This window comes from Camelina sativa, chromosome 19 (genome assembly GCF_030686135.1).
Source record: "Camelina sativa cultivar CO46 ecotype springtype chromosome 19, ASM3068613v1".
Taxonomy (NCBI): domain Eukaryota; kingdom Viridiplantae; phylum Streptophyta; class Magnoliopsida; order Brassicales; family Brassicaceae; genus Camelina; species Camelina sativa.
Genome location: NC_141898.1, coordinates 8797237 through 8816437, shown reverse-complemented (window position 1 = coordinate 8816437; position 19201 = coordinate 8797237). Strand labels below are relative to the sequence as shown.

The 19201-nt window shown below is 37.4% G+C and overlaps 1 protein-coding gene and 5 pseudogenes across 14 annotated transcripts; 4 read left to right on the top strand and 2 right to left on the bottom strand.

Moving 5' to 3' along the window:
- The first annotated feature begins 3500 nt into the window (after positions 1-3500).
- On the top strand, positions 3501-5643 carry LOC104765695 (F-box protein ETP1 pseudogene; annotated as a pseudogene). Its single transcript, XR_015590489.1, has one exon. The product of XR_015590489.1 is annotated as an F-box protein ETP1 pseudogene (transcript).
- Positions 5307-6508, top strand: LOC147920333 (F-box protein ETP1 pseudogene; annotated as a pseudogene).
- A 1261-nt stretch (positions 6509-7769) lies between these two features.
- Positions 7770-9111, top strand: LOC104765694 (VQ motif-containing protein 20 pseudogene; annotated as a pseudogene). Its single transcript, XR_015591636.1, has one exon. The product of XR_015591636.1 is annotated as a VQ motif-containing protein 20 pseudogene (transcript).
- Positions 9112-10367: 1256 nt separating this feature from the next.
- LOC104767612 (mitogen-activated protein kinase kinase kinase 17-like) lies at positions 10368-11075 on the bottom strand (annotated as a pseudogene).
- Positions 11076-11559: 484 nt separating this feature from the next.
- LOC104765692 (uncharacterized) lies at positions 11560-15468 on the bottom strand. 12 transcript variants are annotated; one of them, XM_087502312.1, is made up of 11 exons: positions 15054-15435; positions 14778-14813; positions 14522-14707; positions 14005-14239; positions 13754-13923; positions 13525-13664; positions 13259-13436; positions 12812-13149; positions 12409-12656; positions 11961-12317; positions 11560-11877 (listed from the first exon to the last, which is right to left on the bottom strand). In XM_087502312.1, the coding sequence occupies exons 2-11, from the start codon at positions 14786-14788 to the stop codon at positions 11647-11649; spliced, it is 2094 nt and encodes a 697-aa protein (XP_087358438.1). In that variant the 5' UTR covers positions 14789-14813; positions 15054-15435; the 3' UTR covers positions 11560-11646. The 12 variants fall into 12 exon arrangements, with proteins under 12 accessions (XP_087358438.1, XP_087358440.1, XP_087358447.1 ...); XM_087502314.1 differs by having other exon boundaries at positions 14782-14813; positions 15054-15428; XM_087502321.1 differs by having other exon boundaries at positions 12812-13144; positions 15054-15412.
- Positions 15469-16690: 1222 nt separating this feature from the next.
- On the top strand, positions 16691-17915 carry LOC104767611 (putative F-box protein At4g09870 pseudogene; annotated as a pseudogene).
- Positions 17916-19201: the final 1286 nt, after the last annotated feature.

Sequence of the window (19201 nt, the reverse complement as noted above, 5' to 3'; positions counted from 1 at the left end):
ACTTAATATTTTAATCATAATTCTTTCTAATAAATAATTAATTAACAATTAAAACAAGTTAACAAATCTAATGGATCTCAAATCCGTAAACACTCACGTAAAGCTCATTATATGCTGCATCAGTTCTCCTCGGGTTGGAGAAGATTCGTCCTCAAATCTTAACGCGGTTTGATCGGAATAGGTAAGTTTTATTTTTCCTTTTCTTCCATGTGTTATATATCGCACAAACAAAATTATAATTTTCGTGCACTGTAATCTCCTTGATTAATCTACATTTTGGGTTCTACCCTTTTAATTTTGCTTATTTAAAAATTTAGTCCCTACAAAATTGCACTAAAAGCAATAAGTAAAATATGGTATATTGACAAAATCAATTTTTTTTAGAAACTAATTAATTCTACATAAATTCCTTATAAATAGCAAATTTGTTTTCTATATATGTGTCCCAAAAAAAAATCAATCATTAAACTGTATACACTGAAAAATAAACAATTAGTTAAATTAAATAATTATATATTAAACAAAACAATAATAGTATTATTTTAAATAAATACAAAATATTATTCTGATTAATTATATACATTATACAAACAATTATATTTTATAATTTTAGTGTTTTATCCTGATAAAATTATAATACTCTAAGAATAATTGTATCACCGCTTATATATAAAAAATACTAAAATTCAAAAGATATAAGTTTATTACTACATTAAATACTGTTAAATCACCATATGCGTCACAGATTGAATCATCATCGCATGTTTTGCAAGAGGCACTATTCGCACATTGTTTCACCGTTTGAACAGTGATGCCGTCAATGCCGTCTTGAACCGGAGCTTGGTCGACTCTATTTTGAATAGGATCGTCGTTAACTCCGTCACGGAACTGATCTCCTGGTTGCTAACACCAACGTCTGGACAATGATCATCACGCCCAACATGATCTGCATCATCATCTTCATCGTCTTCGTCATATGTGTCGGTTGTATTGACACGATCATCGTTGTCTTTTACATCGGCAACACCGACACGGTCCTCCGAGTCGAAAACATCATCTTTGACATCAAATTTTGGATCTGTAACATACACCATGGGAGAGAGATCATAGCCAACAACATAGACATGCTCATCGACAATGTCCAAAAAAGTATTGTCATCGTTGATTGTGTTGGTGTTGTTGACGAAACCAACGTCACGTTCTGCACTGTCTTCGTCTTCAAAGTCACCTTTAACAGCAACTTTTGAATCGACGTAAGAGACATGTTCTGTAGTAGACAAATCATCGTCAACACGGTAGACAAGTTCATCCACGACGTTTTGGACATGAACGTGACAATTCCTCGCGTAAGCACCCACAAATCGTTCTCTTTGTTTCAAATTGTGCAAACAACTAAACACCATATGACGAGGTAAATAGATTGCACAAAGCTTCTGCTTAAGTTTATCCCAAGACTTAGTGGGATTTTTGCCATCTCGCTTGCGTGCCGTCTTCACTTGTTGCCATCATGATGCAGCTTGTCCTCCAAACTTCTTAATCACAAGCGAAACCAGTATCTGGAACGCTTCGAGACACCAATATTTCTTCAACTTCGACGAGCCAATTTAGGAACGAATCAACACGTATTCCGCCATAGAAATTAGGGATATCAAACTTAAAATCCATCAAGGGAAATCAAACCACCAGGAACGTGATGAATCTGATACCAACTGATAGAGAGCGGAAGCTTAATTAACGGACAAGAACATAAGATCTATGGAGAACTTGGATTCACGAACGGATCTTGCTTAGAACGCCAAGATTTCACGAAGAAGCAATAGGGATAGGGTCGAGATCGATTCCCGAGAATGATATTGACGTAGTTTTGCAAGTCCTCCTTGCAGAGCTTGAATACAAGCAGCTCTTAGAGTTGAGAGTCTTCCTCTCTAGGCTTTACACAAAGCTCTCGTAAAAAAAAAATTATTCAATAATCAATAATTACATACATCTAGGGTTTGATCCCTTTTATAAAACACCCTTTATGATAAACTCAAATCTAAGACTAAGGAAAGATATAAACACTAAATATTTTAATCATAATTCTTTCTAAAATAAATAATTAACAATTAAAATAAGTTAACAAATCTAATGGATCTCAAATCTGTAAACACTTACGTAAAGCCCATTACATATGCTGCATCAGAATTGATATACAGTAAATGGTTTAGATATATTTTATTTGAAATCAAGTTAGCGTGTATAATCATCTATCTTAACATTTTTGAAGTACATTTTTGTGTCATCCTCTCTTATCTTTGTATCCAAACAAGTCTCAACTACATTCCTTACAACCAAACACAATCATTTCCTTATTTGATAATATTAATTTCCTAAAATATATATATATATCTATATATATATATCTAATTTAAATAAATATGTTAGATTAAAATATAATTCTCCTTTCATTTTTATTTAATCTTCTATTTAATTATTTTAATTACTATTCAATACATAAAGTTAATAAAATTTTAGATTTTTTTAGCATATAATGTGATTTGAATTTTTTATAAACGGATATATATTAAAAATTATCTTAGGATATTTGTAACCAAACAAGTATATCCACATATAGAGCCCGAAATACATTTTTGGAGTATAATAGGGTGTCATCACTTTTTGCCAACTTCGGATCGGGTTTTTAACTAAAATTATAACCAATTCAATTATCTGGATCCTCCTTAAGATTGCCGAATATTTTGGGCCGATTTTTAATCCATAGCATACTTATTTACATCCAATTAATGTCAATTAAGGAAATATATAATTTGCATGCCGAATTTTTAGCACGAGTTTGACAAAAAGAATTGATAACCCAATTTATGTAATCACATCCTCTTAATTGCATCCCTATAATATAACAACTAATTCAAGATGAATACATCTTAGAAAATATCTAATTTGCATTTAATAAACGATTACATATTTGGTAAGATCCTATTAGCTTTAAATGTACATTATTAATCCAATAATATCAATTAAAAATCATAATAATAATATGTCAGATCATTCATTCCTAAATCATAACAAACAAATCGTAAAATGTATATTATGTTTCTACAAAACTTGACCTACAACCGGTAACAGTATATATATCAACAAAATAATAGTTACGTGGTGTACCACAGGGTAAAACCTAATCTAATTAAAAATCATCCAACAATAATTGAGTATGGATTAAAAACCATCCAATAATAAATATGTACATAACAATAATATACATCCGTTGTAATATAAAATATATTTAAAACAATAAAACAAAATGCATATCAAATTATTAAAAAAAAATATGTATATAAAAGTTTCAAAAAAAAACTAATTTGTATTAGAGTGTATTTTAAGTTTAGATTAGAAGATGTAACAGTAAAATGAAAAAAAATAATAAAAAAATAAAGATATGTCGATGGAAAACAGAGAAAAAAAGAAATATTTGCTGCTGACCCGACGTTCCCCTCTATCTCTCAGTCACCCATCCACTTTCCTCTCTCTCACTTCTACGTTCCCCTCTACCTCTCAGTCACCCATCCACTTTCCTTTCTTTCACTCAACCACCTTCTTTTCTCTCACTCAGCAACCTTTCTCTCACTCAGCCACCTTCTTTTCTCTCTATATCTAAGACAGAAGTAAACGTACTAAAATTAGAACAAAACCTTACAAGAAAGAGCAAAAACCTAGATTTTTTACAGCAGCTAAGACTGAGATCAATGGCGAGACCGGTGGAGCTTCCTAACGATTTGGTAGATGAGATACTCTATCGCGTTCCGGCCACATCCCTGAAACGGTTACGAGCTACTTGCAAAAGATGGAACCGTTTGTTCAAAGAAGATAGGAAATTCGCGAGTGAGCACCGGGATAAAGCCGCAAAGGAGTTTCTATTTCTCATCATGACAGAGAAGCAGAGGATTTGTCCGTTGAGCATAATCAATCTTCCCCCACATGGAGATGATGTTCCTCTTCTTCCATCTGTAGAGGTAAAAAGAGAGCTTAGCCTACCACATCCGCGTTCTAACAATTCACGACAATGCGATATGACGACCCAAGTCTTTCACTGCGACGGCTTATTGTTATGCGTGCGCGATTTCATCACCGGCCCCACCGCATGCCACTATGAAATAGTGGTTTGGAACCCGTTTACTGGTCAAACCAGGTGGATCGAAGCCGACAATCGTTGGGATCCATTCAATACATTTGTTCTCGGGTACAACAACAACAAGTGCTCCTGCAGTCAAAGAATTTTGTGCTTTGATCCTGCTGGCAAAGAAACAGAAATCTACGACCTTAACTCCTCTGATTCGTGGAGGAGGATTCCTGATGATGGTGATCTCACTCCACCAGGCTGGACCGCTGTGATCGCTGAAGACTTCGCGTCTTTGAAGGGAAATACTTACTTTTTTGCTAAGGAGGAATCAGAACCGCAACTTGGCTTGTCATTGGTCAGATTTGATTTCTCTACTGAGAAATCATCTCTGTTTGTGCCTCTTCCCTATCAGCGTCCAAGGTGGGAAATTTTGAGACTTTCTGCTGTTAGGGACGAGAAACTTTCCTTGTTTTTACAGCCCGATTCTACATGCAAGACTGAGATATGGGTGACAAGTAAGATTGATGATGACTCCACCAAAGCGGTGTCCTGGAACAAGGTCTTAGCATTGGATTTGAGCCCTCATCTTCGAATTACTGAGGATGTAAAGTTTGTGCTTGACGAGGATAAGAAAGTAGCCGTGTGTTGTGAGAGATTGATGGATTACGACAACGACCAATTGATCGATAAGATATACATTCTCGGCGAGGATAAGAAAGCTGATCCTGATCGGGAACAAATTCATCCTCATCATCGTCCACGACGATATCCTCTGACTCATCAGGGTCTGAATCGGTATCAACGCCGCGAGCTGAGATGCTCTCGAGTTCGTCGTTGGAAGTCAAGGCACCGTCGCGAGTATCGGCAGAGAAAGAGGAAGGAGGGAAAGAGGTAGAAGGAGGAGCGTGGTCTTCAGAAGCGGCTGCATTCGCCGCCGTGGTTGCGGCGAGCTTGCGTTTGTGGAGAGAAGAAGAGACTGAAGCGGAGGCCGAATGAGAAGGAGAAGGAGTCTGAGAGCTGCGCGAACGATTGGCCGCGTTGAGATGGGAAGAGTGAGAGTCCATTGAAGCAGAGTAGTGAAGTTGATTGAAGCAAATCGTTTGATTTGAGCCCTCATCTCCAAATTACTGATCTGGTAACGTTTGTGTTTGACGAGGATAAGAAAGTCGCCGTGTGTTGTGAGAGATTGATGGATTACGACGACAGCCTCTGCATCGATAAGATATACATTCTCGGTGAGGATAATCAAGTCAGTGAATTTGCTTTTGATCCGACTACAAATCAGACAGGACCTCGGCCAGTTCCTCTTAATTACGTTCCAAGTTTGGTCCAAATCGAGCTACCTGCTGGAGACTAAAAACAACCTCTACAAGATGTGGTCTTGTAGTGTTTCTTGCTTGCTTGCTTTAAACACAGTTTTTTTTAAGTATTATTATGGTCTAAACATGTCTCGTACAGCATACATGTCTAACAAATAAGTGTTATGTCTTACACGAATCTACAAACAAAATAGAGACTTTTAAAAATGTTTGCAAAGTGATTTGATACAAAAGGCGGTCAGCTTCTAATGATGGAAATTATTTTACCTCTCAAGTCCATACAAATACATAAACGAGTGTTTCTAAGGATCTACAATGTTTATAGATGGAAACGGCGACATCACTTGGTACGGTCCTAAAATAGTGGTTTGGAACCCGCTTACTGGTCTAACCAGGTGGATCGAAGCCGGCAATCGAAATCTACGAGCTTAACTCTGATGATTCGTGGAGAAAGCTTCCTGACGGTGATCTCTCTCCACCAGGCTGGTCCATTGATGACTCTACCCACGTCGTGTTTTTAAAGGGAAGTGCTTACTTTTTTGCTAAGGAGGTATCAAAACCGCATCTTGTCTTGTCATTGGTCAGATTTGATTTTTCTACTGAGAAGTCATCTCTGTTTGTGCCTCTTCCCCGTCAGTATCAAAGGCATGGAGTTTTGAGTCTTTCCGTTGTTAGAGAAGAGAAGCTCTCCGTGTTTTTACAGCCAGATGATGCATCCAAGGCTGAGATATGGGTGACGAGTAAGATTGATGAGACCACCAAAGTGGTGTCCTGGAGCAAGGTCTTAGCAGTTGATTTGAGCCCTGATCTCCAGATTACTTCTAATGTCCACTTTTTGCTTGACGAGGATAAGAAAGTCGCCGTGTGTAGTGAGAGATGGATAGAAGACGAGAACAAGTCCATCGACAAGACATTCTTTCTCGGAGAGGATAATAAAGTCCGTGAATTGGGTTTTGGTCTGCTGGATTACAGAGTTGCAGCAAATTCGCCAGTTATTTTTAATTACGTTCCAAGTTTGGTCCAAATCGAGCTACCTGCTGCTGGTTGCAACAAAAGAAAAAGAGGTGACTAAACAAGATGTCTGCTGCCACAGTTACCCCCACCTACAGTCTTATCTATGGCTTTTCCTTCAACAGTCCCTTTTCACCAGTTTCCTCAAGCAAACTGCATAAAGAGGGGTTTCAATTATCTCAGAGGTGATCAAACAACAACTTCCTCCAATTGTTGATGTTGTCTTGATGCTAGTCTCATGTTTGTTATCTCACCATTAATTTGAGATCCCTCCTTGTATTCCACCAGAACAGATTGTTTTTGTCAGTACTCTTTCATATTCATCGTCGGTAAAGAATTCGTTGTTGTGCTCATTACCTGTCAGAAACCTGCAGATTCATTACACACACCTTTACTTTGTGATCATGCATGAGAGCATTAAATTAGTTGAAACAAGGGAAATAGAACCTGCAAAGCCACTTCCAAACTCAAAGCCTTTTGCTTGCAGGCAATGATGACATACATGCTTTTTGTCAGTTCAGTTTAGAGTACCAAAGTCCCTGCATATAAGTTTCTGAGTAATCAATAATCAATCATTCACAAATTGAAAACAGATTATTTCAATGGTAAAGTGGAACAACACACGAGGAGAATTCCGGACAATGAAGGTAATAACACCAGAAAGTGAGACATGGTTTACTAGATGCCCTGGACTACTATACAACCTGGTGGACTTGCGAGACATAAGCAAAGAATCTGGATTTCCAAACAGGTACAAAGTTAAGCAAGTGAAGATGCAACAATATTAACAACAATAACGAGTTGTGCAAGTCAAGTCATTACCTGAACTGATCGGACTCTGTTCTCTCATGTGATAAGTTGCGTCAGTATGTGAAGGCCTGCGCCAATATGCAACAATTTTGCAATCTTCTAGGATGGTTATAGGCGGTACGGTTTACTTGGTTCAGATCTCTTGACAAGTAGTGACAAACAATGATCCAAATGTTAATTTCGATTCATTTATTGTCCTCAATCGGCAAAAATCCATTGTAGGTTTCTGTATAACGGAACTTAACAGTTTTTTTTTGTGATAATCCATAATTATCTCCCACTAATTATCCTCTCAAAGAATCCTCAGAAAGAATTTTAAAAGTTTAAACCTGGATTTTAGCATATCTAGTGGCGTAAATCTCTTCAAACCGTTATTTATTTAGAGGCTCTAAAAATACTGACGTGGCGCATAGTGCTCACTTGGAACATTCCCCAGATGACACGTGGCTCACTCACTCACTGGAAGTCTGGAACTTTATAAAAAGCCACACTCCTCTCCCCTTTCTATACTTCTCCTCTTCCACACATCATCATCTCCCAAAACTATGATTCTCAATTTTGTTGTCATTTTGTTTTACTTTCAGTAATATATATATATATATATATTTTAATATTGTATGATTCGTTTACTTTTTAATATAATCATAAACACAAAAAAATCTACTTGTTTAATTTTTGTTTGTGTTATTTTTGATCATATAGTATTTTGTTATTTATTAAATGAGCTCAACGTTCAATGGCCACCACACTCATCACCAGCCAAAGAGAGAACCAAATGAAAACGGAATCTTATACCCTCCTTCACCGTCACTGTCACCGCCGACGTTAAAAGTCAACAAAGACTCTCACTTTATTAAAAAACCACCGTCTCCGTCTTCTTCCTCCTCCGCGGCCGCCGCAAAACATCGTCACCCGGTGATCATCTACACACACACTCCCAAAATCATACACACGAATCCTAAAGATTTCATGGCTCTTGTCCAAAAACTCACCGGAATCTCCCCTTCCGTCGAAGATCACGGCGGTAATACAACGACGGATCGCGGAGGTAAATCTATCAACCAGAGCCAGAGCGTGTCTGATCTCGCCGTCGACAGAAAAAACAATCGGAATCGCGGACATAACAATTACCGTAGAAACTATTCCGGCACCGGAAAGGGTATATTTTTTAATAACGCGATGAAAAGCGATGATAGTGAATCGTCGTCGGTGATAACGACCGATGAGAAAGGAGGAGGAGGAGGAGGAGGAGAACACGGACAGGTTAACTCATCGATTCCGTATTCGGCGGTGGCTATTCCTCCACCGTCTCCTCATCCTCCTCCTCCGCCACCGCCGCCGTCTATGTACGACGCGACGGGGTTAAATTACGGAGCTTACTTACCGACGTTTCCGATGTTCCCGCCGGCGACGAATCCAGCTGATAGTTTCTTATGCGGTGGTGGTATAAATAATCAAACGTTTGCGAGTATTGATGAACAGCTTTACTTGGCGAACAATATGAGAAGCTCTTTCTCTTCTTCTTCATCTTCTGGCTTCGACGGCTTGGCCGAGTTTCGTGATTTTTGAAATTAATCAATCATCATCGGCGTTACAATTTTGGCTGATAAATTTTTGAATTTTTGTTTCTGGTGGTTTGGCAAGAGACTAATAAAGATTTAGCATTAGTTATAATTTTTTTTTATCCGGTTTAATTTTTAGTTCACAGTTTTTTTTTTTTTTTTCCTCTCTTCATTATGTTCAATTTTCCCAATTTTATGTTTCATCTCTAGGTTTTTTTTTGGGTTGATAAGATTTTATAATCCCCGGTTTAGTTAATAACTTTCTAATGAATGGTTTAATCAGTTTTTGTAAGAATTGTTAGGAAACCAATGCACGTCCCAAAATTTTATAGATTTCTAATCAAGATTTTATATAGATGCTTGAGGTGCGAGTTCACTTGGCGTGAACAATGATTATTGAGAAAATTGGAAATAAAGGATCACTAAAATTTTTTTTTTGTCCACTTACACTTTTTTTTTAAATGGTCATTTTTACCTAAAATACCCATACAAATTAATAAACCTAAATTTAACAAGTTATAACTTATAAGAAGTGAAATATAGGAAAACAAGTAGATATACAATAATAAAAGTAATATAATTTTTTATAAAAAAGAAAAAAAATGTATAAGTTGTTTTTTTAATGGATTAAATTTGATATAAAACATTTAGAAAACGTTTTCTACTGTTCTGGAAAAAACGGATTTTGTATTCTAACATTTTGTACATGTTATACTAATTTCAGAAAAGATTTTTGTTCTGAATAGTTTAGTAGTCCGAAATTCAAAATTCTACGATATTCAGAGTATGTATTCTACGGTTTACTTTATGTTCTAAACTTTTTAGTATAAATATTCTACGATTTACTTTATGCTCTGAAAACGTTAAAATATGTTTTATTCCTTTTACTCTATTTCTGAGAAAATTAGTAGATATACACTACAAAAACGTATAATGTATACTCTGAAAATTTTAGAGTTCACTAAATATAAGAAATGAATCTTTAAAAATGAAAACTAAATATTTATCTAATATTTAGCTAAGTTCGTAATTGTTTGTTAGAATTACGTTCTACCTAATTTAGAAAACGTTGCCTAACTATAGAAAAAAAATAAAGTGTTAAAACAAACTGTAATCGATTAGTGCACTAGCTTGTGGTCTCTAAAGCCATTTTCTCTGATTTCTTTTCACTATTTTCTTTCGATGGCTATGCACATCTATGTCAGATGGAAATTTGGTACGAGCAAGCTGCTATACCGTTTCTATCTCGATCATCCAGTCTTCAAAGTCAGCCCTGTTCCAAATGAGATGTCTTAGCTTCCGAATGGTTAAATCAAGTCATTATATATTAACAGGCATATATTGAGAAAAAAAAATAGTCACAGACTTCGAAGGGATCTTCTTCCCCGGGAAAGGGATCAAGAACAAGCGCCTTTCAAAAAAACAACAAAAAGGAATAAGATGAAGAGTTGCGAAGCAAGCAACATACGTAACATACATAGATTAGGAACCATTATAACTTGCTAGTGATCTACATACTAAAAGAAATAGAGATAGATTCAGCACACACTAATGAACAGATACTAAATTAGCCAAGGGCCCCGGATGAATCATCTTTTACCTAATTAGTTTCTTAAACTGTGGAGGCTTATTAGATGGCAAAATCTTCAATTTCAAGGGCTTATTTATAATATCCATTATTATCTTTGAAACTCGTCTGATTCTCAACTTCAACTTCACCGGCAAAGAAATTTTCACTTTAGCGACGGCTACAACAATCTTTTCCGTCTTCTCTTCAGGACACAAAAACCGATGCAACATCAACACAAATGCGTTTCATCTCTTCTTAGGTTTCCTGGCGATACATGTTTCAATAAACTCCCTTGCATCACAAGGCACATACTCAGGGATCTCTGGAGCTTCACCATCATAGAGAAAGTTCATGAGATCGAAAGTTTCAACCCCTGCCCATGGCTTTCTACTTGTGTACATCTCCATCACTAAGCACCTTAAAGACCACAAATCTAGGGTTTTCTTGGTGGCCCCGTCGTGGAGAGACTCTGGTGGCATGGAAAGAGGCGTTCTGACAAACGGGAAATCAATTTTCCAGTGACCTGGAACTTCTCCGACTTCTCTAGTGTTTCCAAAATCAGAAATCTTCAACTCGTACGAAGAATCTTTGCACGAGAAGATAAGGAGATTATCGGACTTGAGATCACAATGAACATAACCATGACTGTGAATCGAGACCAATCATTCGAGAATCATACGAGAGGTTTCGGGTTACCTTTTTTTAAAAAAAAAATTATAAATAAGTTAGTTTTTTGTATTTTTTTTTAATTAAGTTTTTTGAAAACTAAGGGTAAAACTGGGTTTTAATTATTATAAAACCTATATGACCAAACCTAAAGAATTAAAGTATATATGGACATTTTTAAAGAAAAATGTCCTTTTTTCCAATTATCCCATGATTATTAGACAAATTAGATTAGATTAATCCCCTTTAAATGACATTTTTCAAGTGTATGAAGAGATTGAATTGTGCTTATTATTAGCTTGTCTGAGAATTTGACTGATTGATTCAAAATGTCTTTTTGAAAGTGTATTAAAAAAGTCTCTAATCCCTTGCTCGAAATTGTGAGTCTTCGTTAGTCGTTACAAAACATCTCACGTATTGGACAGTTGCAAAGAATTCAAGACTTTGCTCATGCTCACGAGATTAATTTATGAACACACAAAAAAAAAAAACAAGATGAATAAATTGCATACGAACATACATTTTATATATTCAAGTAAAGATTTTAAGTATGTACATACATTTGCGTCTGTTCAAACTATAGACGTTTCCTCAGTTCTTCTTCTTCTTATTGTCCTTGTCGTGTTGGAGGATCACTGGAGCTGCCGGAATACTAAACCACCACTCTCTCAACCGCCTTATCAACCGTTCCGTGCTAGCTCTCCGTGGCGGCGAGTATCTTGTGAAAAGCTCAACAAACACCACCGAAAGCAAGTAGCGTCCCGGAACAAAAGCAATCATCGTCGCTGCTATCACAATCGAAATTGCAAACTTCTCGCTCGCCTGAAATAGCGGTTTCAAATCTCTGTTAAAGTCAGCATTATGGAGAGGCGTTTTTGTTTAAAAATATGAGAGGCAAGACAGACCTGAGGGAAAAGCGAGAACAACAAAGCTCGGAACTTGAGAAGAACGATGTTTGCGTCTTGAATGTTCTGTTCCAGCTCCGAGATCCCGTTCTGGACCGCCAAAAGCTGTTCCATTGTGTTCATTGGTGGAGGAGCAGTTACTTTCAGCTCGATCATGAGCTTTTCTCTGCTGAAACATCTTGTGAGAACCATGAAGATTGCAGACAAGAGACACGCAAGAGCAAAGACATAAACAAGCCATCCCCTCCAAATTATGAAAGTGGAGAAGAGACAGAAAACAATAGACTTCATAGGATCATCCCAATACACCACCGACACAATCCAATTCCCTGTTTCCATAATCGGAAGCATCAGTTCCTGCCAAAACAAAGGAGAAGCAATTCAACATTTTATAGAACGCAGTTAAAAAGTTTCAGTCAAACATCTGTTCTCTTGTTTTTTTCTTTACCTTCATCACAGCTAAGTTGGTGTCAATGCCATCCATTTTGACTCCATTAATCGTCTCTTGCGCTAGGACTACTTTCTCGTAGTTCTTACGCGACTTCTTCACTGCTCTCTCTAGTGGATTCACATCTCCAACCACTACTTCACCTACCACGAGACTACTTGTCTCACTCATTCTGCTCCTAGGACTTGATCCTCCAAACACAGAACCCAGCTGTGAAACCATATCTGAAGCTGAGGAATGTAATGTCCCTGGTAAATAGATTACATACACATTTAACATCAACTTCCTCGGAGATTTAATCTTGTATAATCGTTTAAGGCACACGCTTTCAATCATCACACTCTTGGTCAAGAAAAAGATAATACCATTAGGTATAAGTTATTTTGATAAGAAGCAGTGTAACCTGTATCTTTGGATTTATTTGATCGATGGAGCTCTCTTGCAGTAGACATCTCTGCAAGCGTCTGAAGAATCAGATCTCCACCAGGAAGGTGATCGCAGAGATTGAACGGGAGAATATTTTCGTAACGCATTGCATTTGTCAAACTGAGTTCTTGAATAGCTTGCACACGTATAATGCCAAGGACAGCCTTTGAAAGTGCTTCGTCTCTAGCCAAACCAGTAATCTTGTACTCGTTTATGTATCTGTGAACGTATAATACTTCTCGTACAATATTGAGCCAGTAATCACGGCGTGTGTGGCCTTTGAGCTCTGGGAATTCCATTACCACTGGTTCTGATCTACGACAGATAGCCATTAAAAGCTGTTAACTGATCAGTCACAAAAAGGAGCATGTTTTCAGTTCATACAAGAGATTCCAATCGATTTAAGGCGAAAAGACAGTCTTACAGAGATATAGACTTGTAAGAAACAGCCTTGTCGAAAAGCCGAGTGCCCCAAGGACCAGTTAACTCAGGTTTAACTATTTGCTTTAGATCTTCAGATAGGTCATATCGCTTTGGTTTATCATAAGACACGACTTTTAAAGCCTCAAAATATAGTGAATGGTCTGTTAGGATCAAGCGACCTGAATAGCATCGCGGCAAAAGTGAGTATTATTGAGAAAATACAAACAATACCTGGCCATGTTGATATTGAGAAAATGCAAACAATACCTGGCCATGTTGAGACTCCCACATGTTCAAGAACTGGTTGGGTAGTAACTGTCCCATCTATTTCCAGAATCTTTTCTCTTTTTGATCGAACACCAGAAAGCAAAGATGATTCTGACTGTGCCCTCATCTTCTTTATTGCTCTACAAACAAAATAGACTTTTAAAAATGTCTGCAGAGTGAGATGAGACAAAAGGAGGTCCGCTTCTAATAAAGACATAAATTTCTCTACCTCTCAAGTCCATATAAATACTTGTCATAAACAGAGAACTGAAGCCGACCACCCGTTGATGAAGTAAGCATTCCAAACAGGTTTTCACATATGATCACATCAGCTATTATAGGAACTGCTGGTGCGATCCTTGAGAAGGCTTCTAAACTAACTGTTGCATCTTCTTCTACCTATTGAAAAGGAAAAAAAAAAGATGATAAAGAAAAGATTCCTATAAGGATGGCAGAGGAAATGAGAAAAAGGAGCCTTACGCTGAGTAAAGCCTGGCTAGAAACAGCTGGGACTTCCCAGACAACCATCATGTCAAAGGTTAACCGCCGAAACTTTTTATCGGCTAGATGACCAGTTACTCCAACAGAGAGTGAAAGTGCTCTAAAACAACAGTACTCTAGAAAATTCCTTGCAAATAAAGAGGGCTGCTTGAGAGACTCAAATGCCTCTTGTTTGAAACTATCTCGCAGCTCGTTTGCAGGAACACCGAGTATCCTGCATCAATAGCATATCCAAATAAAATATCAAGACAGAACAGTAACCTCATTCTTGCATCCAATGCTCTCTAATAGTGGTACTTCTTTAACAAAAACCCGAACCCCGTTCCGTAGGTACCTCTTTAGATAGAACTATCCCTAGTGAAACCTATTACTAAACTCATTCTTGGACAAACTATTCCACCATCATATCGTCAAGACTCGAGAGACCAAAAACCTACCCTTATGAGCCCTGTAAAGTCACACAGCAAAATGCTTAATACGGATGAATGGTACTTACTTAGAACACCTGCGGACAACGACATTAGCAACAGGAGAAAGCTCAGGAATCCAATTGGAGGAAGCAGATGGGGATCTTCCCATTTCCTCGATTTCTTCATCGAAAGAACTTTGTTTACCGAGCAACCATTTAAAAGAAGTATCTTTAACCAAACCTTCAAGCATATTCCGGGTTTTGCTCGACATACTAGAAAAAAAAACTCCTTTAGTTACCGACAATGCATAGAATAACTGCATAAAAAAACTCCTTTAGTTACCGACAATGCATAGCATATTCCGGGTTCTGGTTTTGCCTGAAACATTCAAGCATATTAGATTGATACTGCAAGAATCGAGTTCAATGCATAGAATAACTTAATTTGCAATTAGTTGGTTGGTCGGTAGGTTTTGACACAGATCATGAACGAACAGTCCTAACATTTTTAGAATGGTTTCGCCTACACGATCTCTATTGCTTCATTGATCATATCAACTCAAAAGCTAAATTACAAAAATGTAGAACAAAATAAACAATACAGAGACTAATTAATCACCTCAAATCTGAAGCAACGTCGAAGCTGACTTAGGTCGAATACATACCAAAACAACTGGTTTATATCACGACGAGCATGTGATCAGATCAAACTTTTATTAAAAATCGAACATTTGCCCACAATCCATACGCCTCATTTCTCGAATTATAAAACCAAATTTAGGGATTTTTAACTCTTGATTCCTCGAAAATTTTGCCAATGAGACCCTCTTGATTCTCAGATTCTTCCTTAATTTTGGGGTTTGTCGAAAAAAGAAAAAAAAAAAAAAAAAAAGAAGAAAACACCGCAAAGAGAAGCGAAAGCACGAAGACGGAGGAGGAGGAGGAGGAGGAGAGAGCGACGACGGATAAAAAAACTCTGATTCGTTCTTTCGTTAAGACTTAATATGACACGGTCACTAAACACGTGATTGCATAACGTGTTTTTTACACGTCATCACATTTGACGGTTCAGATTAAATAAAAAACCCTTCTCATTTAATCTTATCCCTACACGTGTCTTCTATTAATAGTAATTCAATCAGGGTTTTTCAGATAACCCTTCCGTCGTTTCTATCTAAAGTGACTCAAAAGTCAAAACCTAAATACAAGTACTCATCCAGATACATAGTGGTTTCTGAGCCATTCATTCATTTACTAGAACATTTTTCAAATTTCTCAGGAAACTTAAAAGTATCGGTTTATCCAACTCGATAGTACATCCAAGACTGAGATATGGGTGACGAGTAAGATTGATGACACCACCAATGCGGTGGTGTCTTATAGATAGGTCTTATTAGCATTATTAGATTTGAGCCGTGATATTCAAATTTCGCATGAGGTAAGTTTTTTGCTTGACTAGGAGAAGAAAGTCGCCTTGCGTTGCGATACATGGATGGGTATGGAAGACGAGACCAAGTCCATCGACAAGCAGATATATACATTCTCGGGGAGGATGATAAAGACAGTAAAGTGGATTTTGGTGTGGATACAACGTAAGGATGTTGGCCAGTTATACTTAATTATGTTCCAAGTTCGGTTAAAATCGAGCGACCTAAGGTAAAAGAAAAAAGAGGTGGTAATGTATTTGACCAGCACACTCAGAAACAGTATCTTCAAATTTATGCATTCGTTGGTCTGCATATATAACATTAAATTTACATCAAGTTTTCCGGGTTATTTTCTTCTAATTGTTTATTTTATAATCTTTCTAATCGTATTCGTACTTCATTTTCTCTCATCCTTAATGAATAAAATAGTTAGATAGAAGATATAACACAAAAGAATTTCATTATCATTGATTTCTTTTAAGTTTTTTATAAAAACAAAAAAACAAATTCCAACCGCAACCGCAAACGCTTGCGGGAAGCAGCTTTTGGAATTCAGTGGTTTGAAGCGGTTGGGAGCGATTAGAAGCGATTGGAAGCGTTTTATATGATTGGTTCTAATCGCTAGCAACCGCTACCACTCGCAAAGGCAGCGTTTGCGGGAGGTAGCGGGAAAACCAATCAACGCCATAATCAGAATAGCCAGCCGCTGCCATGTTTTCTTGGGCTAAATATACGATAAAGCCCATATTAATATGGGCCTATAGTTTATTATATATATACGAGTGAAGAAAAACCCTTAAAATTCAAAGCCACCGGGCAGGGGGCACTACACACTTTTCTTCCACAATGTCGATGTCGGAGCTTCCACGGGATCTGTTGGAGGAGATACTCTTTTGCGTTCCGGACAGATCGTTGAGACCGTTAACATCTACGTGCAAGCAATGGAACAGTATATTCAACGACCAGAGATTCAGAAGAAAGCACTTTGACAAAGCCCCAAAACAGTCTATGGTTCTCATGTTCACAACGAATTCTAGGATTTGTTCCTTGAACGTCAATCTAAACGAAACACCATCCGAAGAGGTTGGTGTTGAACTTAGCGGATTCGGCATATATGAAGTCTTTCACTGTGATGGCTTGTTGTTATACATCAACGCATTAAAGAGTATTATGGAGGTTTGGAACCCGTTTATGGGTAAAACCAGGTGGATCCAAGGCATAGATCTTAACAGGAAAAACTACAGGTATGTTCTTGGGTCCTACCAAGACAATAAATCCGGCACTACCAGCTACAAAGTACTGAGATATAGTTTTGGCAACAAACCAGTATTTGAAATCTGTGAGCTTTACTCTAATTCATGGAGGATCATTGATGTCACTCCGAACTTGAGTTCTTATGGTCATCCCTGTAATTCCTGCGTCTCTTTGAAGGGTAAGAACTACTTTTTTGCTTTTGATGAAGAAGAGAGTCAGCTCGATATGGTTAGTTTTGATTATACAACGGAGAGTTTTGGAAGTCGTATGAGTCTTCCGTACCAGTTTCCTATTGGTAGTTATTTTATTAAATCTCTATCTAGTGTGAGAGACGAGAAACTTTCACTGTTACTACAACTGAGCGATACCTCAAGTAAAGAGATATGGGTAACAAATAAGATTGATGAGACCACCACTCAAGTGTTGTTGTGGACCAAGGTCTTAACAGTGGACTACCCTTATCTTCGCCATGGCTTTACAAGTTTTTTGTTCGACGAGGAGAATAGAAAAATCGTGTGTTGTGAGAGAGGTAGAAGTAGAACTGGCGACGCCAATTATGGGGCCGACTGGGTTTACATTGTTGGGGAGGATAATAAAGTCACAAAACTAAGTTTTGGAGAACATTCCATTCTTTCATGTGTTCCACATTTGTTTCCAAGTTTGGTTCAAATCGAGCACCCTCAGCGCAAAGACTAAAAGTGGTGACTACCGGACTAGACAAGCTCTACGCGCGCAGCCATTTTCTTTCTTTGTGTGTTTCTCTTAGTTTGTCTTTGTCGTCGTCAAGTCCTTGGAATAATCCTTTGAGCTCTCATTACTCATATTGTATTAACAAGTGGTATCACTAGAAGAAGTGCTTTAACATTGCTTTTTTTTTTTTTTGAAAGTTTTATTATCAAATCATGTTTCTTTACATATATACTAATCTAATTCAGTGACAAGTGATCCATAATTAAACATGTAGGAAGCTATCTCCTCGTGTTTGCTCTGATTTTTCTTTTTCACCGCCAATTCATTGCTTTGCAAATTACAAGTTGTACTGCTAGAAATCAGCACCCTTCAAGTTCTAGTAAGTCACCGCCGCAGGATTTTGTAATTAAGGTTCGTTATTTGGACGAGTTTGTGTATAATGAAGATTGCAGTACAAGTCATTGTGATCTTTATAAGCCATCCAAAACTTTAGGTTTATTAGCCATCACGCTCTACAAAAATCTTTGTTAGTGTGTCTTCAAAGCGTTATTTTCCTCTGTGAAAGTCTTCTTGGACCCGAAAAAAGAAGAACAAGACGGAGTATACCGTAAAATGGGAGGAGGGATTGATAAGTAAAATGTTAGACCGAGTTTTGGTCTCCACCACTTGGATCTATAGATAGAAGACAAAAGCGCCCTGGCATTGCTTTGGCCAAATCTGCTTTTGCAACAGAGAAGTTTGGATATGTGCTCGTCCCTTTCAGGGGCATGCTGATCATCTTTCCGTTGTCAGAGATGAGAAGATTTAGGTGTTATTATAGGGCGACTCTGCATCCAAGACTGAGGTATGGGTGACAAATAAGATTGGTAAGAACAAAGAAGTGGTGTCGTGGAACAAGGTCCTAGCATTGAAGCCTAATTAAAGTTGATTAATTGGCGTGGCGTAAGTTGCTTGCTAGAAGAGGAGAATAAATTCGTCTTGTGTTGTAAGAGTAAGAGATGGATGGACGAAGAAGACGAGGACAAGTGGAAAGACAAGGTACGTATACATTGTTGGGGAGGAGGATTATAAAGTCACAGTAATGGTTTCTGGAGTTTATACAACTGAAAATTTTTGTCCAACTATTCTTAATTATGGTTTCTGGTTCAAATTGAGCGAGCGGAAGGCAAAAGGAAAAGAAACAACTAAACAAGCTCTACTACATGTAATCTCATCTTTTCTTTTGTTCTTCATTTGTCTTGGTCTTGTTCACTGAATAATCGCTTGAACTCATATTTCATTAAATATGTGGTATTATTATCAGATGCTAGTAGCTACTGCTTCATAAACATGTAAAATTTCTTTCTAAACCTGCCAATATTTGTTAGATTGATCTTCTTTTTAAAAAAAATATCAA